The following is a 25,940-nucleotide window of genomic DNA, read 5'->3' as shown; positions in this document are numbered from 1 at the left end:
AAAAAAAAAAAAAAAAAGCTAATGATAAAAGTCTCTAGATAAATTTAAAGTGTTTTCCATATAAACATTAATAAAGCAGAATTAACCAGAGGTAAAATATTATTAGATAAGTAATTTAAATATGTGATCTTGTCCCAGTTACACTAATAGTGGGGTCACCTCAAACAAATATCTCAGCAGCAGTTTACTCAGCTGTAAAATAGGAAAAGAAATGGTTGCCAATCCACCTCACAGTGTTGTTGTGAAAAATCAAATAAAAGTATATTTAAATGTTTTGAAAATTGTGAAATACTACAAAAATGAGTGATGGAGTAATCAGTATTATCACTAAAGCAATTAAAAATAAAAATGTTGGTTTGATTCAGAATGGGAGAAAATATTTGCAAACTACGGATGTGACAAAGGTCAAATATCCAGCATCTATGAGGAATTTAAACAAGTAATCCCATTAAAAAGTGGACAAAGGACATGAACACTTTTTAAAAGAAGATATACCTGTACATGCAGCCAACAAGCATATGAAAGAAAGCTCAATCACGGATCATTAGAGAAACGCAAATCAAAACCATAATGAGATACCATCTCTCACACCAGTCAGAATGGCTATTATCAAAAAGTCAAAAAATAACAAATGCTGGAAAGGCTGTAGAGAAAAAGGAATGCTTATACACTGTTAGTGGGAGTGTAAATTAGTTCAATCATTGTGGAAAGTAGTATGGCAATTCCTCAAAGAGCTAAAAGCAGAATTACCCTTTGACTCAGCAATCCTATTACTGGACATACACCCAGAGAAATGGAAATCATTCTACCATAAAGACACATGCACGTGAATGTTCATAGCAGCACTATTCACAATAGCAAAGGCATGGAATCAACTTAAATGCCCATCAATGACAGACTGTATAAAGAAAATGTGATATATATATATGTATATATATATAGACACACACATATACCATGGAATACTATGCAACCATAAAAAAGAATGAGGTCATGTCTTTTGTGGGGACACAGATGGAGCTAGAGAGGCTACTATCCTTAGCAAACTAATGCAGTAACAGAAAACCAAATACCACTGTTAAGTGGGAGCTAAATAATCAGAACTCATGAACACAAAGAAAGAAACAACAGACAATGGGGCCTACTGGAGGGTGGAGAGTGGGAGGAGGGAGAGGCGCAGGAAAAATAACTATTGGGTACTAGGTTTAGTATCTGGGTGATAAAATAATCTGTACAACCAGCCCCCGTGACACGAGTTTACCTATATAACAAACCTGCACATGTACAAAAGTTAAAAAAGAAAAAGAAGTCAGAGCAGTGGTGTCTCTAGGAAAAGCACATAAGCTAGGACAAGGCACAAGGAAGCTTGCTGAGGTGTTGAAATGTTCTTTGCCTTGATCTCAGTGATGGCCATATGGGTGTAGACATGTAAAAATCCATTGAACTGCACATATAAAATTTGTGGACATTATCATATGTAAGTCATAGGATATACACAAAATGTTAAGATACAATGTATCTGGTATGTAGTAAATGCACAATAAATATTAGAACCTTTCCTTGAAAATGTTGATCTCGTAATTGATTTTTGCAATGTTATACTCACATGTAATGAATAGTTTATAATCATGTCCTATGTATGATTTTCTTCAATGTTGAAATAGAAATGGTGGCATGGAATGCAAATCTATGAACCTCTGGCCTAGAAATCCTATAATACATAGCAAAACTCTTAACCAGGCCAATGGAAAGATTAAGCAATTAATTATGAAGCTTCATCTGATGGACACTACTATCTCAAATAACACTGTCTTCCCTCTCCTTCAAACAGGCATTCAGGGTGCATGAAATTCTTATGCCTGTTTGAAGGAGAGGGATTCATATCCTTAGCATAAGAACTTGATGACTCATATTAGAACACAAGTAAGTGTGTGAATATTTGGTAATACAAATTATCATCTATTAGTATCATATTGATAATTATTGGATAAGCTAGTGAGTCATCTAGCAAGAAGAAAGGGAAAAAGCACCCATTCTTTTCTAAATTTAAATATCTTGAAAAGTTGTAAGGTTGAGAGGGTAAGAGAAGGAAGGGAGAGGAACATAAAATGAAGCTCAGACTAAGAGAACCACTACAGCATGAAACTGGTAAGGGGGCAGGGAGGATGAAGACAGAAAAACCAAAAGGGCAATCCTTGTCATGTTTACAATTTTGTGTAGGGCTAGCCTGACTCGAAAAGGAATAGAAATATATTTGCCAGGATAACTATATATTTAGTTCACTGATCAAGCATAATGCTTATTTTTGATTGTAGAGTCCACTTACATGTTTTTGAAACCAGCATAATAACAATATATAAATTTCCTCCAAGAGGAGTCTCCTTGCTAGTTGAGCTATGGAAATGAAATTGGGAATTTTATGATCTTCCCTCCTCCTCTTCACTTGCATAATTGGCTACTTATATAACAATACACATCTTACCTCACACTACAGCACTAAGTTAATTATGAAAGCCTGTTTAAATCTAGCCACCTGTCTTTTGTTTTGCTGCCTACCTGGGCCTTTTTCAAGCAGGCAGAAAAATCTCCTATCAGTCTGTTATCATAACCGGAATGCAAGAGATTAGTGACCAGGGAGAGAAGCAGAGTCAGTTTACATCCTTTCAGGCAAGAGAATAGTATTACTTTACAAGCAAGAAATCTGGGGCCCCTGATCTTAATTTAGAAAACCTGCAATTAATAATCATGTTAAAGTTAGTTTTACATGCAAGAGAGCTTTTGTTTCCTCTGTTATTTTTACAATCCAACTGTCCTTTGTGATTACCAAAATTATTTGCTGAAAGGCATATATTAACATTTAAAATATTTAATCCATAATAAAGTAGGTCTTACAGTTTAGGTATATTTGAAGTAAAATATACTCTGTGTCAACTTTTTTAAAAGCTTAAAAAAACATTGCTTGTATTTATCCAGAGTACAATTTAGCAATCTAACTCTGCTAATTATGACAATTAATATACTTAAGTTCTTTCTTAATTGAGGAATAAAATAGGTTTTTAACTGTAATCCGACAACCCAAATAAAGAATCATATAAATCCCACCACTGGCACACACACACCTCTCTCCCTAAAAGGTCAATTGTTTCTTGAAGTAAAGAGAACTAAGCCTGAAGATAGAAATTTGGCAAGGAAACAGGGTCAAAAAACAGCTGTGCAAAGCCACAAAGAACTAGTCAGGTGATCAGGTCAGTATGCAGAGGTTCTGATGACACCCAATTGAACCTGGCTTCTTTTTCATAATCGAATACTTAATGAAAACAAATCTAATTAACACCATAAGCCAAAAAGAGGCACAAGTGGTCTTTTTAAACTGTGGTTAACTTTCACTTAACATTATACGAGAGAAACAATATTAGCTGAACCATTTCAGCTGTTTCAATGTGATTTACAAGTCATCCGTGTGTGTTACTAAAATGAGTCTATAGACACCTGTTCTCTTTTACAGAGTGATTCTGTGTGTGTGTGTGTGTGTGTGTGTGTGTGTGTGTGTATGTGTGCATGTGCATGTGTTGGGGGATGGGAGAATTACTGAAATGAATAGTCCAGCCATGGAGATGATGCTTATAAAATGAAAATACAGTGTGAGTCTACATATATACTGACATAAAAGAAAAGTTATAATGGCATTTTTTGGTGCAACAGAAGTTTAGATGTATTACATATTTATTTCCAAGGTACCTTTGATATTATGAAAACAGAACTAATACTTGACCAAAAAAACAAAACAAAACAAAAAAACAAACAAACAAAAAAACCCCAAAATAAAAAACTACCACAATGTCAGGTTTTCCACTGCCATGATAAAGGAAAAAAATATCTATTGCAGACATGGAATCAGTCTCCTTTGTGTAAGACTACAGAGGAAAAAAAAGGAAACATATGAGATGAATTTGCAAAAGTTTAAAAAGATGCTTTTGACTTCACCAAGACTAACTCTAGTAAATTAAGTATACACTGGATCTATGAAGTTCTGTTGATTATATCGTGTGTATTCTTGACATTTTTTAAACTTTCATCTTTCTCCTCTTAAAAATACGAATAAACATTTACCAGGTTTTAATGACAACAAATTAAAATATTGCTTTACTCAGTTTCCTATCTGCCTTTAGCATCAACTGCAGAGCCTTACAGAAATACTATTTTAAAAGTTAAAGGTGGTGCTGTCATCAAAGGAGATAATACATTAGTATTATGATTATTTTTCATTAAGCAATTGAGCTAAAAGTTTAGGGTCTTTTTAAACCAATATAACTTTAAAAAATTATTTTAGTATTTTTGATAATCACTGTATTAATAGCAACTATGTAATTAGAAGGTCATAGTACTTATTAAAATATCAAAAACCATGGAATGTCTTTAATTTTGTCAGATATTTACTGATTTAATTAACTTCTCTTTTTACAAACAACCTTAAAACGAGATAATAAAACATGCCATCCAGTAACATAACATGTTTAGCAGAAGAAAAGTTATCCTACGGTTCTTTTGTAGTCATTCAAGACAAGTGGTCTCCTCATGAAACATAGCCAAAAAAATAAAAAGTTACAAAATACTACAGCTATTTCCCCCTATGATCAGACTTTAATTCTGAAGCAAAAATACTGCTAAACATCTTATAAAAATTCAGACTGCAGTCTTTGAAATGACTTATACAGTAGTAACAATATTCATATAGATAATTTAAAATTCTCAAAGCAGGTCCATTGCGAAAACAAAACAACACAAAATATAAAACTTGAGTACAGGTCAAATATTCCTAATCCAAAAGCCCAAAATTGCTAAAAAACCTGAAACTTGAGTGCCAACATGACGGATTAGGGATGCGCAACCAGTAATAATTTTTGCAAGCTTCTTTCAAAGTTTATTATGGAAAGTAACAACAGCATTTCTAATAAGCTTTTTTTGGTAGCCATATTTACTAATTATGTTGCAGGTTTTAAAAAACTGACAGTATCAAAAAGGCATAAAGGTATACCTACAGAATTGAAGGGGAAATTTAAATCTTTGCTTTCAGTAACTCTCTAAGTATTTTTGGATCTACAGGATTTATTGAAAGTAAATTTAGTAAAGAGTATGTACTATCCTTTATGAAAATATAAATTTTATATTTTTTCTCAATTTCAATTAAACATTTACTGAGTATTTAGTACATTACACATCAGGCACTGTGCTAGTGCTTTCTAAAAAATTCTCAGCTCTAAATTTCCTCATTAAAAGCAGCTAAAGTGTTAAGTCAAAACCTTTCCAAGTAAGTAATTTATCTTTTAAATGTTATGTACCAACACACACACACACACACACACACACACACACACACTTTTTCTGTTTAAACTACTTATCAAATGGATAGTTGCTAACACTGTTGAAACAAAAAGGCCAGTGTCCATTTGCATTATGAGAATATTGTGCATTTAATTAATCCAAACCACCTGTCTAAATAGTAATCGCAATCTTTACTTCAAAGTTAAAAAGATCCAGCTGAAATACAACCTTCCTACTTCCGATCAGCTTGAAAACTATTTTTTCCACAGTTAAAGGGGTCACTATAAACACAAAAATTGGCATTGTTTTTGTGTGAATAGGTTACAGTAGCTTAAGTCTCTAAAGGCTAGAATTCCTCACACAGCTGTTAATTGTGGACCAAGGGATTGGCTCACATCTGCTTCTAGCTTATTTCATTAATGGTTCACTTTCAGGTCCTAAAAGGATTGTAACCCCTCCCCAAAGATACCGTGGAACCCAGCTAAGTCTGCTTTCTACATAGCTGACTAGTTCTGGTTTGTCACTCTCCATACAATGCAAATCTCAGTGAACTCACATCTGTCACAGATCGACCCAATTCGTGGGCAATCTTTTCCCATCGACCTGGGGTCCCTCCTGGGAACTTAACCATACTTCTTGTCAGTTGGCTGAGGTCCTCTTCTGTCCATTCAGGTGCCTGCAAAACATTGGAGAAAATAAAAAGTAATAATCGGAAGAATAAAAAAAAGATAACCGCAACATAATTGCTGTGAAGCAAATTATTGGCAATATGCTTTCTGTAAAAAAATATACTAAATTGTATCTAACAGTTTCAATAAAGATTTGAGCTGCATATTTAACATTGGAATGTAAAGATCCAGAAGGCTATTTCATTTTCCTTTGTATACCAACTAAGAAAGCATAAATATTGCAAAACCAGGCTTTTGTAGACATTTTAAAAAAACATTCCGCTTTGAATTAAACTGAAAAAACCATTCTCAGAGCTTATGAAATGCATCCTTGCTATAAAATGCAGTGCTGCTCATATATGCCTCACATAAAGTTACTATTAAAGGTTTTGTTTCTTTTTCTTTTAAAAAAATACATACTTTAAAGAAAGCAAAAAAAAAAATCTTACAAGTATAAATGAAATGTGAACAAGTAAATGTACTGGTCTAAAATCTGAACTGAGACAAAACATCTTTTCATCATTCTATGTAACAATATTCAATTTTTAAATAATATTATTTTCAAGAAGTTTAGCTTGTCAGATGCCACTAGTATTTTTTAAAACTTGGTAACAGAAATAAAATTAGAAACTCTTGTGGCCAAGACTCAAACCATCAAGTCCATGTAAAGCAATATTTCACTTCATTCTGACCATTTCATTTTGGTCAACTTTTATCTTTGAACAAATTATTAAACTAAATTTAAAAATACCTTAGAGATTATAAACACACATATGCAAAAATTCTAACAGCAAACATACTCTCTGCATTTTACTCAGCACTATCAGTGGTCAAACTCCAAAATAAGCACAGCAAAAGAAATTATTATCTAATGACAAATAATGATGTTACAATTATTTCACATTACATTTTAGTACTAAACTATACCCCACTAGAGGCAATAAACCATTCTGGTATTAAACAATACTCCAGTAAAGCAGAGAGATTGAGGAAACCTACCTTATTTTCCTTTAATTAAAATGAAAGAAAAAGAAAGAAAGAGAGAAAGAAGGAAACCTTCGAGACAAATACCTTTTCTAATCACCATTTCCGATAATGAACAGGCATACATCAGGCAGTTTGCATTACAGAACCATCAGCACAGAACAACAGTCAGAGGTGAGTGACCCCAGGGACTATCTCCACAGCTACAGCAAAGCTTCTCCCTGACACTAATCCTCCCTGTCATTCTCCCACTGTGCTCTAACCACACTGACATCCGCCTGCCTCACTGCAAGCTTAACGGGGCCCTTCCTGACTTTTTACTGTCTCCCCCAATCAATGGTTCAAGCGTGCTCTTTTCACCATGTCCAAATGGCAGCTTCACTCATAATCAAAGTGCACTGCCCCTGTTAAAGGGCTTTCCGAAAGGCTCTCCTATTTGCATTCATTTGCAAAGCAAACTACTTTTATTCACTTTGTTCTGCTATCAAGAATGTTCCCTGAAGCAGATAAATTGGCATAAATACAACCTGCCACTTAAGAGTCAGTAAATAATAGCCAATAGTAGGGAGGATTTTATCAATCATTCTATTTTGTATCCACTAAGAGCTGAAAGCCTTAAACATATTCATCAGTACAGCCCCTGTAATACATGCATAAATTCACTTACATAAAAAGGTAGCCCACATTGGGTCTGGGTTGGAATTTCTTTGATATTTAATGAATATCAGAAATCTAATTCTTCATATCAGATGACTTAAAAACTTACACGGAGGGTTTTTTCTTTCTTTTTCCTTGTCTTTATTTAAGGAGAAAAGTATTATTCTTATTCAGCTACTATTTAGAAGAATATAATTGGATTTTCAAGGAAATCATAGTATTATTGCTAAAAGCTTTAATAAGTAGGCCAATTGGTTTCAGAAATTCAAAAGACTTAAGTTTTAGACAGAATTTAAATAAGCTTACCATATAGCATTTACAAATTCACACTAAATCAAATTATCTAATTTCTATGTTATTTTAACATTTTTAGAGCAAAAAAATTGCCTAAAATGTTAAAAAAGATAAATCATTGTTTCTTTTTTTTTTTTTTTTTTTTTTTCGCTCTTGTTACCCAGGCTGGAGTGCAATGGCCCAATCTCAGCTCACCGAAACCTCCGCCTCCTGGGTTCAGGCAATTCTCCTGCCTCAGCCTCCTGAGTAGCTGGGATTACAGGCGCGCGCCACCATGCCTAGCTATTTTTTTGTATTTTTAGTAGAGACGGGGTGCCACCATGTTGGCCAGGATGGTCTCAATCTCTTGACCTCGTGATCCACCCGCCTCGGCCTCCCAAAGTGCTGGGATTACAGGCTTGAGCCACCGCGCCCGGCCAAATCATTGTTTCATATAGTAAACTAAGTCTTTAAAATAATTCCTATTTTTAATAGATCTGTTTTCCAAATACTCTGCATACATAAACACTGGCATTAAAAACAAATCTAATTTTATTTAGATTAATGAGAATCAAAGTATAGTACTACATTTTTTTCTGAAAAATAAAAATTTTATATAAAGTATTTGGATTGAATTCCTGAAAAATCAGCTACTGCCATGACAGTTTTAAGTTTCATAGTTATTTTATGGCCATATTTTTTATTATTAATATTTTTGAAGAAGCTCGATAGTGACTAGGTCCATAATCTGAAATCTAAGAGAACTCTTTTAGCAATGCATTATTCTCCCTCCTACAGTTGTAAGGCACTTTGGTGAATGTGTAATTCCTCGGCAATAGTTAGTTGTGTCTTTAGAAGCAACAGAGCCTACTGTGATCCAGCTACTACAGCAGCCATGAGGGTGGCCATGGTGTGAATGTATTCTCCTTGTTCTAATCTGGAGCCAACTGTAGCTGTGAAAGTCAAATGAATGCATAAGCACACTGCTTTGCCACTTAAAACCATGTGTGTCCAATAATACCGAAACACTGGGCCAAATATTCATCTCTACAGTAAAGTAATGGAAGATACCACATGGTGTGGGGACAGCTGTTGGTTGTGACTACACAAGCATTCCAATTTTGCATCAGAAAAGCCCATTCTGGGAATAAATCTCCATACTGAATACAAAATAAAAAGTTTTCAAATTATTCAATATTTTAATGTAATGACCTCAAAATATAGCAACCGAAGTAAGAACTGATATGAAAACTTAAGTTATTCCCAAATAATGTACTTTGTAATGGATTTTTGCCATAAAACCTACTGTGCTTTATTTGGTGTCTTTGAAAATCCTCTATATTCTTGGGCTAGGGCTGTATTTTTAAAGTAATTGATATGCACTTTTCCCCTCCCAGCTTTGGACTATAAAATGTTAATTAGAAAGCATCATGTAATTTATTTGGCACTAAAAATTATGGCCAACTTAAAAAAATGTTTAATGTACTTATTAATTGTATTTTTATACTTTAATGACAAAAGGCTCATTTTTATCTAATAAATAGATACCGAAGCTCCCTAATGAGCAATACTTCTTTTGAAATGACTTATTAATAGTCATTACTTATATAAATACAGAAGCTAAATTCTGGATTCAACTACTTTTAGTAGATTCAGCTCAAATCACGAATTCTCAGAAATTTTATCCAAGAAAATAATTTCCTTACATAGCATCACCCAGTTAATATGTAACACATTATTAGATATACATAATATAACACATTAGATATACATATTAGATATATATAACACATTATATAGATATATATCTAATATGTATATATTAATATATATAATATGTATATTATATTAATATATAAAATTAATTATATATGATATATATCTTAGATATATTTTTAAAAGAAACTATTCTTAAAAACAAAGACCACAAACTAGCAGCAAATATATATATTATACATAACGTATATATCTTAGATATATATCTATATAATTTGTTATATATAATTAATATAATATACATATTAGATATATATATCTAATAATGTGTATGGGCTTTCTAATAATCTAATTATCTCTTACCCTCTTAAGTTCTGTAAATACTTTTAGTTAGTGCATTTAATTTAGTGCAAAGTTTTCAGCTATACAATTTTCCTTTCCAATTTAAAAATAGAGGCATGCCCTTGACAAATATATACAAATACATCGTATGAAAACAACAACAAAATTGAAAACCTAAAAACTAAAAATTAAAAGCTAGATCACCTCAAATGTCTTTTTACTCTTAGGAAGAGAAATTCTTCTTTGAGGCCTATCTTCCTTGCTTGCAGTTGGCTGCCTTCTTGCTATGTCTTCATATGGCCTTTTGTGTGTGCGTGCACGTGTGTGTGTTTGTGTGGTGGGGTGGGGGACTCGGGAAATCTGTTCTCCCTCTTCCTCTTCTTATAAGAATATCAATGCTATAGGTTTAGGCCCCACCCTTCCGACTTCATTAACCCTAATTATCTCCTGACAGGCCCTATCGCTAAATACAGTCACATTGGGAGTTTGGGCTTCACTATGTGAACTGGGGGGCACACAATTCCGTTCTGAACAGGGAAGACACAAAAAAACAAAAACTGAAACAGAAGTCCACAGTTTGGCCCAAATGAGTTTTCAAAATTCACTGAAAGAATTTATACAATACATAGACAAAAGGGCAGGAATTGGCTTTTGTGCCTCTATTAACACTGGCTCTGAATTAACATCTGCTGAAATATACCAATTGGCAAACCTTTATGCCCTTAATTAATATTGGGGATCCCCCTAAATTTAAACAAGAGTACTCCTATAATCTTAGGGGAGTTATTGAACATCATATAAAGGACAAGTAGGCATGCCTCACCTTAACCACAGGAATTTTGTCTTAATTCCCCATGGTCATCACACCCATTGTTCTAAAATATCCCATAGTGGTCATGGACTCTCTGACCCAATGAGTAATGAATTAGTTTTAAGTCTTTGACACTAACAAATTGCCTTTTAAAATAGACCCCACAGATCTACTGCTTCCCCATTAAAACATTTAATATAGCCAAATGTAAATTAAAACAGGGCCTTTAATGTTTGAAACCTATTATACAAGAACTGTTTAGAAAAGGGGTGATTATCCCACTGCCTGTCATTTAAGAGACCAATTTGACCAGCTTTTACACTTGGGAGGAATGAATGGTGCCTCCTGGTGGATTACTTCAACCTCAATGCTGTGGACCTCACTAAGGACCCATACCCAGTATAACTGAAATTACTGACTTCATCTAACCAGCAATGGTAGATACTTTGCTATTATATATTTGGTGAATACGTTTTGTTGAGAGCCTATTTCAACAGTCTTAACTGCAGTTTGCCTCCTAAAGGACCCAGTACAGTTTTACCCAGCTAGCACAAGGTACTGTAACATACTATCTTGGAGAACAAGATAGAAACTGTACCTTACTTTTCCCAGAAATGCAGGTATGACATCACACTGATGACCTCCTCTGCTGAGGAGATTCCTTTGATACACTCACACAGGACATACAAATGCAAAGGAGCTCAGGGGGTAACCCACTGCCTCACAGAGCAAGGCCTTCGTTGATTTCTGAAAATAATTGGATAAACTGAAGGCTGCTCCATCCATGACATTGTTTAGAAACAGTTATTGAGCCTCTCAGCACCCACAACTTCTTTTAGGCTCTTTTGGGTTCTGGAGGAAACATACTTCTCATTACAAATTGTATTAAGCCCATATATGTTGTTACTTGAGAAACGACTCACCTCGAATGGGGACCCTTCTAACCAAAGGTTCTAGAAGCTGTCCAAATTGCAAAACAGTTGACACTCCTGTGTGTCTCCCAAAGACTACTTAATTGTCAAGGATTTAGTAGTCTTCTATCAGTGTGAGAGTTGTGTGCACGTAATAAAACCACAAATATTTGGATTTTGCCAAAATTAAAGGTATTTTGGCATTGGTATTTTAAATAAACTATTTTTAAACACGAAAAGGAAGATCACAAACTAGTAGCAAATATTCATAGCACATATCAGAAGAAAGATTTGTATCCTAACCTGTCTATTCATTCTCCTATTAATGGATATTTGGGTTGCTGCTAGCTTTTGGTTGTCATGCATTATGAATGAATACAGCTGCTGTGGACATTGTGTACAACTCTTAGTGGTCAGGTTTTAATCTCTCACATATAAATACAGAGTAGAATTGCTAAGGTCATAAGGAAGGCGTACATCTAACTTCATAAGAAACTACATGAGTATTTTTTCCATAGGGATGGTATTTTATACTCTATTCAGCAATGCATGAGTGTTCTTGTTCCACATCCTTACCAACACTTGATATGGTCAATTGTTTTAATTTTGACCATTTGGTAGGACTGAAATGTATCTTACTGTGGTAATAATTTGCATTTTCCAGATGACAAATGATCTTGAGTATCTTTATATGTGCTTATTAGCCAGGTGAATAATGCTTTCTTAAAGAATGTGTTCATGTCTTTTGACTATTTGTTAATTGAGTTGTCTTATTAGTTTTAAGAGTGTTTTATATTTTGTAGATACTAAATCTTTAACAGATATAAGTATTACCAATATTTTCTTCTGGTCTATAATCTGCATTTTCTTTTTTAATAGCTTTTTAGCTTTTTAGAGACAGAGCCTTGCTCTGTTGAGCAGTGGCACAGTATGGCTTGCTGCAGCCTCAAAATCCTGGGCTCAAGTGATTCTCCCGCCTCGGCCTTCCAAAGTGTTGGGATTACAAACATGAACCACCACTCCTGGCCCCTATATTTTCATTTAAAATTCTTTATCTTTTATTTTGAAATAGCTTTAGGTTTATAGAAAGTTGTAAAAAACAGTACAGAGTTCCCATATACTCTTTATTCAGCAAATGATGGTGTTAATTATATAGCTATTGTGATAACCAGCCAGCCTCCAAGGTGTTCCTCAGTGATTCCCACCTCCTAATACTAATGCCCTTGTGTAGTCTCCCCTTCCACAGTGTCTACAGCTGACCTGTAAAAACAATAGGATACTGTGGAAGTGCCAGAGTGTGTTTTCTAAGTGTAGGTGATAAAAGACATATATATAGCTTCTGCCTTGCTCTTTCTTGGGTTACTTGCCTCTGGGAGAAGCCAACTGCCAAAAAGTGAGACCATTCAAGGAGCCCAATGAATAGGCAGTAATAGAAAGAGACAGTGTCTCCCTCAGGGTCAAAGGGCAAACATTCTTATTGTCCAGTATAGTGAAGATATTGGCTCCTCAGAGGAATGAGTAGCTATGCTTATTGCCTGTTGTAAAAAATTTGAGTTCCCTAAAGTCAGGATTCCTCGTTTGTAATACACCCCACTTTTGTTTAGGAATCAGTTGGTCCTCTTTACTCTGAGGGAACTGAGCTCAGAGAACAAGAAAAAAAAATGCTGGTACTCTAGCTGCTGCTACTGCTGTGAGCAATAAACTGCCCTCTGTCTCTGACCCAGGAGTCTCATGTCTTCTACCAGCATTTATGAAACTATAGCAGGCTACCTTATTTGCTCACAAGTAAGATGAAATCTCCAACCCCTCACAGTTTCTGACAGTTTTGATGTTAAGAATGGGATTCTCACAGAGACTCTTCCTCTTTCTGAATGAGGGCCTTGTAGAGATTTGCAGAAGTTCCTGGGCACTTACAGTGAACATGTTGATTAAATTACATTGTCAGTATATTCAGAGTTATGTACAATTTTGAAGCATTTTCACCGTTCCGAAAAGATACTGCTTATCCTTTAGCAGTCACCCTTCATTTGTCCTAACTGCTTCAGCCCTAGACAACCACTAAATTACTTTCTGTCTGTATAGATTTCCCTCTTCTGGGCATTTCATATAAATGGAATCATGTAATACGTAGTCTTTTACTTAGCATAACGTTTTCAAGGTCCAAGTAGTAGGACATGTCAGTACTTCATTTCTTTTTACTGTTGAAAAATTTTCTATTGTATGAGGGGATAGACCACATTTTGTCTGTGTTGCCCATTTGATGGACATTTGGGCTGTTTCTAGTTTTTGATTATTATAAATAATGTTGCTGTGAACACTCATGTGCAGGTTTCTGTGTGAACGTATCTTTGATTTCTCTTGGGTATACACCCTGGAAAACTCTCAAACTGTTTTTCGTCTACTTTCACACAAGCAAAAAAACAATCAATACAAAAGAAGGCTTCTGTGACCCTACAATATGTGGGGATTTCTCTCACCAGCAAGCAAGCAATCAATTCTACAGGAGACACCAACTGGGTGTCCGCCAATTCAATTCTGACCCTATCTATCTGGAGACAGTGTCAGATCATCCCATAAGACTCTGGGCCCAGTCACCCAAGACTCCCCACCAGACCCCCAACCCAATGGAACTCTGGGCCTCTGGAACTTCTGACCAACTGGTTTCAAGTTGGGGTTCCCATGACCCTCTCTTTGGGTTCAAATAATTTGCTGAAGAGGCTCACACAACTCAGGGAAATATGTTTTAGTGGTTTCTTTTAAAATATATTACAAAAGATACAGGTGAAAAAATATTTAAGGTAAGGGATGGGTGAAGAGCTTCCATATCCTTTCTGGGCACACCACCCTCCAGGAATTTCCACATGTTCAGCTATCCTGAAGCCCTCTGAACCCTGTCCTTGTGGGTTTTTATGGAGGCCTCATTATGTAGGCAAGATTGACAACCATGCAAAAAATGTGACAGGACAAAAAGGTCCCATACTAACAGACAGAGTAGGGAAACCCAGCCAGGCCTGTCTGTTCAGAATCTTCTTGGTCTCTCTGTGCAGCATTCCTTCCTCTAGAGTTATGGGGCAGGACCTTCTCTGGAATGAGAATCTTATGACCCACAATCAGACTGAGTTCTGGTTTGGGCAGGTGAAAGGAGGGCAGGAGGTCAGAGAGAGAGATTCTGTTTCCTGAGGGCTGCTCCTGCCCTCAACATTGTAACAAAAGACTCTAACAAGATCTATATGAGTTATGAGCCAGGAATTGTAGAAAAAGTGCAATATATACATAGGTATATAGTCTTATTAAAATTACCCGATTATATTATGATGGCTTCTTTACATAACTGTTTTTCTCTATAGATTATAATCTCCTAAAGTTTTGGGACTATGCGTCTCTCTTATATATTCTTAATGCCAAGAAACACATTATAAAGTCAATGAATAAGTGCTGAATGAGTATTTTGAGGAAAAATAGAAGAACCCATGAGCAAAGTGATGGGAAGCCTACCAGGCCACTCTGGAGGTAGGAAAATAAATTCTACATAGATTAACAGACATGTATAACTCACACACAAGTGAGAAATGACAATAATTACATATTTCTCCTAGGATTCAGGACGCTCAGAATGAAGACTTCTTGCTTTAAAGTTAGAAGTCCACCAAATAGATATTTTTACGTCTCAAGGGACATTTTAATTTATAGATTTATAGCTCCTGAAATTAAATGTGACCTCAAGGGAACAAGTATTCTGTCTTCAGGCAGAATATTTTCTTTTTTCTTTTTTTTTTGTTTTTTACATTTATTTATTTATTTTTTTAAAGATGGGGTTTCACCATGTTGGTCAGGCTGGTCTTGAACTCCTGACCTCAGGTGATCCACCCGCCTTGGCCTCCAAAGTGCCTGGATTACAGGCATGAGCCACCACACCCAGCCAGGCAGAATATTTTCTGTATTACCCTATTCAGGAAAAAAAAAAAAAAATTGAGACTAATATATGTACACTGGAATCTACCATTTTGAAAGCATGAAGGGTAACATTTTTAGTTATGTTTAGTTTTGTTATATTCTCTTAGACTCATTTCAATAATTGGAGACAATCGGCTGGGCAGAGTGGCTCAAACCTGTAAACCCAGGACTTTGGGAGGCTGAGGTGGGCAGATCACGAGGTCAAGAGATCAAGACCATCCTGGCCAACATGTTGAAACCCCATCTCTACTAAAAATACAAAAATTAGCTGGACATGGTGGCACATGCCTGTAGTCCCAGCTACTCGGGAGGCTGAGGAAGAAGAATCGCTTGAACCCAGGAGGCGGAGGTTGTGGTCAGCAGAGATCTCACCACTGCACTCCAACCAGGCACTCCCTCTCAAAAAAAAAAAAACCTAATAAAATAAATAAATAAATAAATAAATCTTGAGAAAACTTTCTTAAGTTCATGAGGTAATCAATGTCAGAGCCAGAGTAAGACCTTAACAATTTTAGCCCAATAATCCACTCAGATTTTGGGGTTAGAAATACAAGTGTTAAACTGTGACTGAAAATGGGCACATATATATTGTATCATAGTTATGTATAAATAGGTATAGAAAATATATCAAGCCAAATTGTTGAAGTGGGATACCTTTGAATAGTTCCATAAAATTAAGGTGGGATTACAATTTTAGGTGTCAGAACAGTCATGACAAGGCTTGAAAATTCTAAAGATCAGGATAAATGATTTTTATTCTGGAAAATAATTTCCTTTCTAGTTTTGTCATATTATCTAGTATCAAAGTCCTAGATATAAACCAGGTACACAGAAAATATTAATACATGTTAAATTGAAAAAAACTACCATGGTCGGTAGTTTCAAATATTAGCCACTAACAAGAGAAGGTCTGTATAATTTACAGAAAAGAGATAAGAATGCAGGTAGGGAAGACATAATAAAGAGGAATAACTTGTAAATCATGACAATTTAAAAAATAGGTGTTATTTAGGTCTTTATTAATCTCTGCCAGTTCAAAGAAATTTGCACTGAAATCTGCAAAATCACAAGCAAAATCTATTAGAGGAGTTTTTTAGGAGAAAACTAAAACTTAGATGAATTATAAGCTTAATAGCTGCTTTTTGGTAAAGGCAATAAATGTCCCTGTTTTAACCAAATTTCCTTATGACCAGTGGTACCCATCTGTCAGATGGTTCCTAGGATGGGATGAGGAAAGTGATGTCAAAAGCATAAAAACCAATCTCCTACAGGGTTCAAATCATAGCATGACACTTGATGATGCTCATATATGTGTACTCACCTATTTAACTAAATTTTTACATAGAGTGGATTTTTTTTTCCCTAACTTAACATTTAGTCTGATTTTTCTATCACTGATGTATATTTTCCTTACTCTCAATAAAAAGTTATTGTCATATTTTCTTCCTCTGTATTTCCTTCTATGTCTTAAAATTTCTGGCTTTCTGATATGCTTTTTACTTACATATAAACCAAGGGTGTCCAATCTTTTGGCTTCCCCGGGGCACACTGGAAGAAGAATAGTTGTCTTGGGCCACACATAAAATACACTAATGGTAACAATAGCTGATGAACTTAAAAAAAAAAGTAAAAAAAAAAAAAATCTCATAATGTTTGAAGAAAGTTTACAAATTTGTGTTGTGCCATATTCAAAGCATCGACCAGGTGCAGTGGCTCACACCTGTAATCCCAAAACTTTGGGAGGCTGAGGCGGGCAGGTCACCAGAGGTCAGGAGTTGAAGACGAGCGTGGCCAACATGGCAAAACCCCATCTCTCCTAAAAATACAAAAATTAGCTGGGCGTGGTGGTGGGTTCCTGTAGTCCCAGCTTCTCGGGAGGCTGAGGTGGGAGAATGGCTTGAACCTGGGAGGTTGAGGTTGCATTGAGCCGAGATTATACCACTGTGCTCCAGCCCAGGTGACAACAGTGAGACTGTCTCAAAAAGAAAAGAAAAGATATCATATATGCAAATATTTTCTCTCATTCTGTGGGTTTCATTTTTACTCTCTCTCCTTTTTTTATCTTAGAGATGGGGGTCTCACTATGTTGCCCAGGCTTGTTTTGAACTCCTCCTTTTGGGCTCAAGCAATCCCCCTGCCTCAGCCTCCCGAAGTGTTAGGATTATAGGCCTGAGACACTGTGCCTGGCCCATTTTTACTCTCTTCATGGTATCCTTTGATACACAAAAGTTTTTAATTTTCATGAAGTCTAAGTTATCTGTTTGTTTTTCTTTTGTTGTCGTAACCAAGAAAATTTGCCAACTGCAATGTCAAGAAGCTTTCCTTCTATGTTTTCTTCCAGTAGTTTTATAGTTTTAGCTCTTATATTTATATCTTTGACCCATTTTTATAAAATTCTCTATATAGTTTAAGGTAATAGTCCACCTTCACTCTTTTGTAAGAGGATATTCAGTTTCCCCACCATTATTTGTGGAAAAGACTGTCTCTTTCACACTGAATGATCTTGGCAGCCTTGTTGAACATTTTTGACCATATATGCAAGGATTTATAACTAGGCTCTCTATTTTATTTCACTGGTCCATACATCTGTCCATGTGCCAGTACTGTAGCTTTGTGTAAAGTGCAAAATCAGGAAGTATGAATTCTCTAACTCTGTTCTTGTTCAAGTTTTTTATTTTTTCTTGTGGATCCCTTGAGATTCAATTTTGACGGGGACTGCACTGAATATGATTGCCCTGGGTAGTACTGTCATTTTAATAACATTAAGTCTTCCAATCCATGAACATAAAATACTTTTCCATTAATTTAAGTCTAGATTTCATAACTGCTGACATTTTGTCATATTTGTTTTACCTCTGCAACATTCCACTTCTTCATTTCCTATTTAAGCAACAGTAATCTTCTGGTTCTCCTTACTTTGGGAATATTCCTTTACTGGTTCTGATTCCTCAGTTTCTCTCCTAGATGTTTTTCCTTCTATGTGCTTCCCTGATTTTAGCTATCCAATGTATGTCAAGGTCCCCAGTAGTTACATCTCTAGTTCTGATTTCTTTATTTTTTTTTGAGACAGAGTTTTGCTCTGTTGCCTACGCTGAAGTGCAGTGGCATGATCGCAGCTCACTACAACCTCTGCCTCCCAGGTTCAAGTGATTCTCCTGCCTTAGCCTTCTGAGTAGCTGGGACTACAGGCATGCGCCACCATGCCCAGCTAATTTTTGTATTTTTTAGTAGAGATGGGATTTCACCATGTTGGTCAGGATGGTCTTAATCTCTTGACCTTGTGATCCACCTGCCTTGGCCTCCCAAAGTGCTGGGATTACAGGCGTTAGCCACCACACCTGGCCTCTAGTTCTGATTTCTTAAATTCGACATTAACAATTATCTGCTGAATATTTCCTGATGTATGTCCTACTTGTATCATAAACTTGGCACATCCCAAACTGATTACATATCATTCTCTCTGCCAAACTATCACCTCCTAACTGTGCCCCATATTTTTGTTAAGTGTACCTCTCTCCTCCAATCACCAAGTAGGCATTTTTACTTCTTCTTTCCCCTTATTGCATTATCCAGTCAATTGACTTCTTGAATCCTGAACATTCAAGATTTATCCAGTCTCTCCTCTGGTCTCTATTTCTACTAGCTACTTAATTCAGGAATTTATCTCTTACTAAGATGACTGCAAAAATCTTCTAATTGGTACTTCTCTTCCCTTTGATTTTATATACTTTTGCAGTGAAATGTTTCTAATACACAGACAATATCATTTCACTGCCTATATATGATTTTAACACTTTAACCTCTCCTTCAAGATCTATGATTTGGCTGCAACCTACTTTTACAAACATGTTTTCTCTTTATCATTTCAAGTATCTTTTGGCCCAGCTGAATTAAATTACTCACTGGCCCTGATAATATGCTTTGAGCAGTTCTGTCTCAAGAGTGATTTATTCCTCAGTGTCTGGAATGTTTTCCCCACCCCACTTCTAAATCCTTCATAAAAATCTTTTTTTTTTCCTAGGTGGAAGTAATCTTGTCATCTGCTAAACTGTAATAGTACTTTAAACCTCTCACAAAGTGCACCTCAAAATATGCTTATTTAGCTCTTTGTCTAACCTTTTCAACTAGATGATATAGTGGCAGTGGTTAAGAGCATGAGTTCTGAAGCCAGTGAAGTGGGTGTGAATCATGGCTATGTCATTTATTAGCTAAGTAGTTTGGGAAAAGTTGCCTTGCCTCTCAGTTTTCTCCTGTGTAAAATGAGAAAAGTAATAGCATCTACCAAATGGAGTTGCTGTGAGAATCAAACGAATTAATATATATGAAGTGCACAGAACAGTACCAGGCACATAGTAGCCACTTAATAAATGTTAGCTAATATTCAGGACAAAATTGAGTGTGTCTTATTTATCACTGTACCACCTACTCACACTGTTTGCCACCAGCAGTTAGATGGCAACTTTTTTATTTAAAAAATTATAACCAACAAAATACTACATAATGTAAAGCATTATACAACCAAATATCAGATTAAGTGGCACAGAAATGTGCTAGTAGAAATCAGATAGGGGAAAGATCATTGTAGGATAAGTTTGTAAGAAAATATTTTATGAAAGAGGGGCTCCCCAATGAAATGGTGTTTAAAAGACCTAATGTGAGAGAAGCAAATAGGATGAACTGATTGGATAATAGTCAGAGTATTAGCAGGCATGAGATAATAAAAGAGACTGGACTAGGATGGTAGCACTGAGGGATTTCAAGGAAAGAGATGAAAACAGAGAAATAAAGCCAGAATAAATTGGACTTGTAAAACAGTAAGAAGTTTTAAAAAAAGGATATATAATTCTGAGTTTATGGTATTGTCAGAATAAGGTACAAGTACAGATACAAGAAAGTTGGGAGAATTAAGTTCAATTTATGTTGAATTTCAGGTACATTGAATGTCATCTTACGGCAAGGTCCTGTAGACAGCTATAAAGATAAGGTGACAGGTTTTAAAGCTGTAAATTGAGAAGTCCTCAGGATAGGATGAAATGAAATGAGGCAAAAACGAACTGGCAGGAGTAGATATGGAGGATGAATAGAGGATGAAGAAGTACAGTTTGTGAGAAAATTCCACCTCTGCCTTCCCATAATTACAGATGGTCTCTAATAAGATTAATAGTCCAATTATCAAAAACTGTCAATGAATGTTCTGATGAGGAATATATATAATCTCAAAAATTGGGAACATCCAGTAAAATCTACCTATCTCTCTAGTTATAATATAACTTTCATGAGAGCAGGGGTTATTATGTTCTCAAATGTATCCCCTGTGCTTAGTTCAGTACCTTACACATAGTAGTCAATATCTTTCTTATCAGTTGAATGAATAAATAAAAAGCAGCAAAAAGTATGATTGTCGGTGAAGAGTATCAATATTAAATACCTAGGATGGTGTGCATATATTAAGTGAAAAGCCAGCATCAGAGATATAAAATACTTGGAAACATACTATTTGGAATTGAGGAAAAATGTCTCATGAATTGAAATTTAAGTTGGAACTGGAGGAAGTATGTGTGATTATTGGAATGGGCTTAATTGCATTCTTCATCACATACATGTATATATTAGTAAGATGATCCAAAACATTTATTTAGCTAATTCTGTAAGCTCAGTGAAGTCCCAGCTTTTAGGTGAAGAGCTAAGTTTTTTATTCAAATCAAAGAATATAGTGCTGACTTCTAATAATCAAAATTGTAGTTTGAATTAGTACATTTCCTTAGAGGTTTTCTTTTCTTTTCTTTTTTTTTTGAGATGGAGTCTCACTCTGTCACGCACGCTGGAGTGCAATGGCACGATCTTGGCTCACTGCAAACTCTACTTGCCTCCTGGGTTCAAGAAATTTTCCTGCCTCAGCCTCCTGAGTAGCTGGGATTATAGGCATGCACCACCACACTTGGCTAATTTTTGTATTTTTAGTAGAGATGGGGTTTTGCCATGTTGGCCAGGCTGACTCAAACTCCTGATCGTGTGATCTGCCCGCGTTGGCCTCCCAAAGTGCTGGGATTATAGGCATGAACCACCATGCCTGGCCTAATTTTTGTATTTTTAATACAGATGGGGTTTCACCATGTTGGCCAGACTGGTCTCAAAATCTTGACCTCAAACAATCCACCCACCTCAGGCTCCCAAAATGCTGGGATTATAGGCATGAGCCACCGTGTCTGGCCTAGGGCATCATTTTCAAATCGGGCTCTAAAACTTAACTAGTGGTACTTACAAGTATAAAATGTTAATTCAATTTTTGTTGACTGTGAAATGTTCCAAGGCAATTATTTTGATGCAGAAAATAATTATAAAAAACATTCTGGTAATCTGACTGAATTAAAGAAACTTTTGAAAAAAGAACCATTTGAGCTTCAGATTTCCTTAACCAGCTCTAGATTAAATTGTAATTTCTAAGTAGAATATACATAGTTGAACCAAATTTAGTTATGAAAGATCTATAATGCAACAGCCATGATCCTATTAAAGGTAAATTGGTATAATGATTAAAAGTACTGTGGTCAAATAAACCTCCTTTAGACTCTAACTTTAATTAATCACTAACTGATAAACTTGTGTAAAAAATATAACTCATGTCAACTCATGAGTAAATTGGAAATAATAATGTTATCTCATATAGTTGATGTAAAGCTTAATCGAGATAGTTTATGTACACTGTCTGTGAATTGAGGGAGTTCATGTACAATGCCTGTCATGTAATAAAAATAAACAAATATTAACTGCTATTATTATCACCATCTTTTAACTGTGAAGGTAGCTACCTGCTACTTTATTGGAACTGCTTTAGAAAACAATTTTGGGCTCTGCCAAAAGTCATTTAATATGACAAAAAGACATAAAAGGTTTAAAGTTTCCTCAGTATGGTTGTCCAGGTATCTGGACCATTCCTGTGGCTGAATGCATCTGTGGATAAGGTGTTACTATGTTTAAAGAAATAAAAGACCAGCATGAAAATATTTACATATGCACAGGTATTAGAAATATAAGTATTTACCAAAAGGAGTTGATAAAGTACCAAGTAGAGCCTCTAGCATGAAAACTTTTTAAAATTGAAATAGAATATTCAGCAGATAGGTATAAAAGCAAATTAGACACAGTTATGAAGAGAATTAGTGAGATGAAAAACAGAAAATTTAAAAGCCAGCCAAAACGAGGTTAGTATTAAACACTACATGCCAAATATCAAAGTGTTTTATATTTACTGATTTAATTTTCCCAACACCTACTATTATCCCCATTTTACAACACAAAATAATGAAAGTAGTGTTATATCCATTTTAATTTCAAAAATAAATGTTTCCATATTAAAGAGAAAAGACAACTGGATTTTTTTTTTTTAAACTCTGTTTTCAGTTCTTAGATAGGAGAGGTAATAACTAAGAATGCTGCTTGAAGGTGTCAAGGACAAATAGGAAGCTTCTATGATAATGAGATATACTTTTTTCACATAATATAGTTACCAGAAATAAATATGTATTACTCCTAGGTCTTTTCCCCTTTTTTAGCTGTTTGGCTCTTACTCTTCAATATTCAGCTCATTTCTTTTTCCTTAGGTGTCACTTTGGATACATGCATTGTTTTACTTTTACATTCACATTGTGTTGGAAGCATTGTCACTTCCAGACTGTGTACTCTTCAATGTTCAGCTCATTTCTTTTCTCTTAGGTGTCAATTTGGATATATGCATTATTTTACTTTTACATTCATATTATGTTGTAAACATTGTCATTTCTAGATTGTGTGCTTCTAGGAAAGAATCAGCAACGTAATCATAAAGAGGTCCCACAGTTAGAATTCAGCAATTTTTGTGACTTCAAAATATCAAACATTTATTTTCTCTCAATTTTCTTCTTTTTAAATTGATAAATAATAATTGTACATATTTATGGGGCATTATGTGATATTTTGATACATGCATATATGTATTAAATCAGGGTAATTAGGATATCCATCACCTGAAAAATTTATCATTTCTTTCTGTTGGGAATATTCCAAATCTTCTCGTCTCGCTGTTTTGAAATATACAACAAATTACTGTTAACTGTGGTAACTCTATTATGCCATCAAACACTAGAACTTCTTTCTGTCTAACTGTATTTTTGCAAGTACTAATCAACCTCTCTTCATCATCCCTCCTTCCTACCTTTGTCAGCCTCTGATAACTATCATTCTACTTTCTACCTTTGTGAGATAAAGTTTTTTAGCTGTCACATTTGAGTGAGAACATATAATACTTGTCTTTTTGTGCATGGCTTATTTAACTTAATATGATGTCCTCTAGTTCCATCTATGTTACTGCTTGTAACAGAATTTTACTCTTTTTTTATGGTTGAATGATATTCCATTGAGTGTGTATCCATATATATATGGACAAACACACCATTTTCTTTATCCATTCATCTCCTAATGGATACTTACGTTGATTTTGTATCTGGGCTATTGTGACAATTAGTGCTATAAAAATGGTCATGCAGACATCACTTTGATATCCTGGTTTCCTTTTTTTTGGATACATACCCAGCAGATGGATTGCTAGATCATATGATAGATCTATTTGTAGTTTTTTTGAAGAATGTCCATACTGTTTTCCGTAGTGGTTATACTAACTTTCTCACCAATAGTGAACTATTAGTTATTCCCTTTCTCTACATCCATCCTTGTTTTGTCTTCTGGATAACAGCCATTATAACTGGGGTCAGATTATATCTCATTGTGGTTCTGATTTGCATTTCCCTGATGATTAGTGATATTGAGCATTTATTTCCATATATTTGTTGGCCATTTGTATGCCTTCTTTTGAGAAATGTCTATGCAGATCATTTGCTCATTTTAAAAATCAGATTATTTGCTATTGAGTTGTTTCTTATATATTCTAGTTATTAATCCGTTGTCAGATGAATAGTTTGCAAATATTTTCTACCATTCTATAGGCTGCCTCTTTGTTTTTTCCTTTGTTGTGCAGAAGCTTTTTAGCTTGTTGAAATCCTATTTGTCTATTTTTGCTTATGTCGTCTGTGCCTTTGAGGTCTTGCCCCCCAAAAATCTTTGCCCAGACCAAATTCTTGAAGTGTTTTCCCAATATAACCCCACTTTTAATATGGATAGAACATCTAGAAAGAAGATAAATAGGAAACCCGAGGATTTGAATCACACCATAAACCAACTACATCTAACAGACATCTATCGAACAATCCATCCAATAACAACAGCAGAATACACATTCTTTTCCAGTGCACATGAAACATTCTCCAGGATAAAACATATATCAAGCCACAAAAGAAGTGTCAGTAAATTTAAAATTGCTGAAATCATACAAAGCATCTTCTCTAATCACAAGAAACGAAGCTAGAAATCAATAACAGAAGAAAATCTAGAAAACTAAAAGTATGTGGAAATAAAAGCACTGTTAACCAATGAGTAAGAGAAAAATCAAAAGGGACATTTGAAAACACTTAGAAACAAATGAGAATAAAAATAAAACATAGCAAAATGTATGTATACAGTGAAAACAATATTTGAAGTGAACCCTATAATAGTAAATGCCAGCCAGGCACAGTGGCTCACACCTGTAATCCCAGCACTTTGGGAGGCCAAGGCAGGTGGATCACCTGAGGTCAGGAATTTCAGATCAGCCTTGCCAACATGGCGAAACCCTCTTTCTACTAAAAATACCAAAAATTATCCAGAAGTGGTGGTGAGCACCTGTAATCCCAGCTACTCAGGAGGCAGAGGCCAGAGAATTGTTTGAACCTAAGAGTCAGAGGTTGCAGTGAGCTGAAATCAGCCCACTGCACTCCAGCTTGGGTAACAGTGTGGGGCCCCATAAGAAAGAAGGAAAGGAAAGGGAAAGGGGGAAAGGGGGAACGGGGGAAAAGGAAAAGGGAAAGGGAAAGGAAAGGAAGAAAGAAAATGCCTAAATTGATAAGAGTAAGTATTTCAAATTAATAATTTAGACTTGGCCAGACATGGTGGCTCATGCCTGTAATCCCAGCTCTTTGGGAGCCTGAGGTTGGTGGATCACTTGAGGTCAGGATTTTGAGATCAGCCCAGCCAACATGGTGAAACACCACCTCTACTAAAAATACAAAAATTAGCTGGGCATGGTGGCATAGGCCTGTAATCCCAGCTACTCATGAGGCTGAGGCAGGAGAACTGCTTGACCCTGGGAGGCAGAGGTTGCAGTGAGCCAAGACTGTGCCACCACACTCCAGCCTGGGCTACAGAGTGAGACTTTGTCTCAAAAAAAAAAAAAAA

At 35.4% G+C, this 25,940-nt stretch overlaps 1 protein-coding gene across 1 annotated transcript in view; it reads right to left on the bottom strand.

The window, feature by feature from the left end:
• DNAJC1 (DnaJ heat shock protein family (Hsp40) member C1) overlaps positions 1-25,940 on the bottom strand; it is a 216,974-nt gene that overhangs the window by 35,081 nt on the left and 155,953 nt on the right. The window contains exon 9 of the mRNA XM_017511880.1: positions 5,879-5,998. Within this exon, the coding sequence (XP_017367369.1) occupies positions 5,879-5,998 (120 nt within the window). The remainder of the gene's footprint in view (positions 1-5,878; positions 5,999-25,940) is intronic.

The sequence above is a fragment of the Cebus imitator genome, unplaced genomic scaffold (genome assembly GCF_001604975.1).
Source record: "Cebus imitator isolate Cc_AM_T3 unplaced genomic scaffold, Cebus_imitator-1.0 Scaffold456, whole genome shotgun sequence".
Classification (NCBI taxonomy): domain Eukaryota; kingdom Metazoa; phylum Chordata; class Mammalia; order Primates; family Cebidae; genus Cebus; species Cebus imitator.
This window is presented reverse-complemented; position numbering and strand designations above follow the sequence as displayed.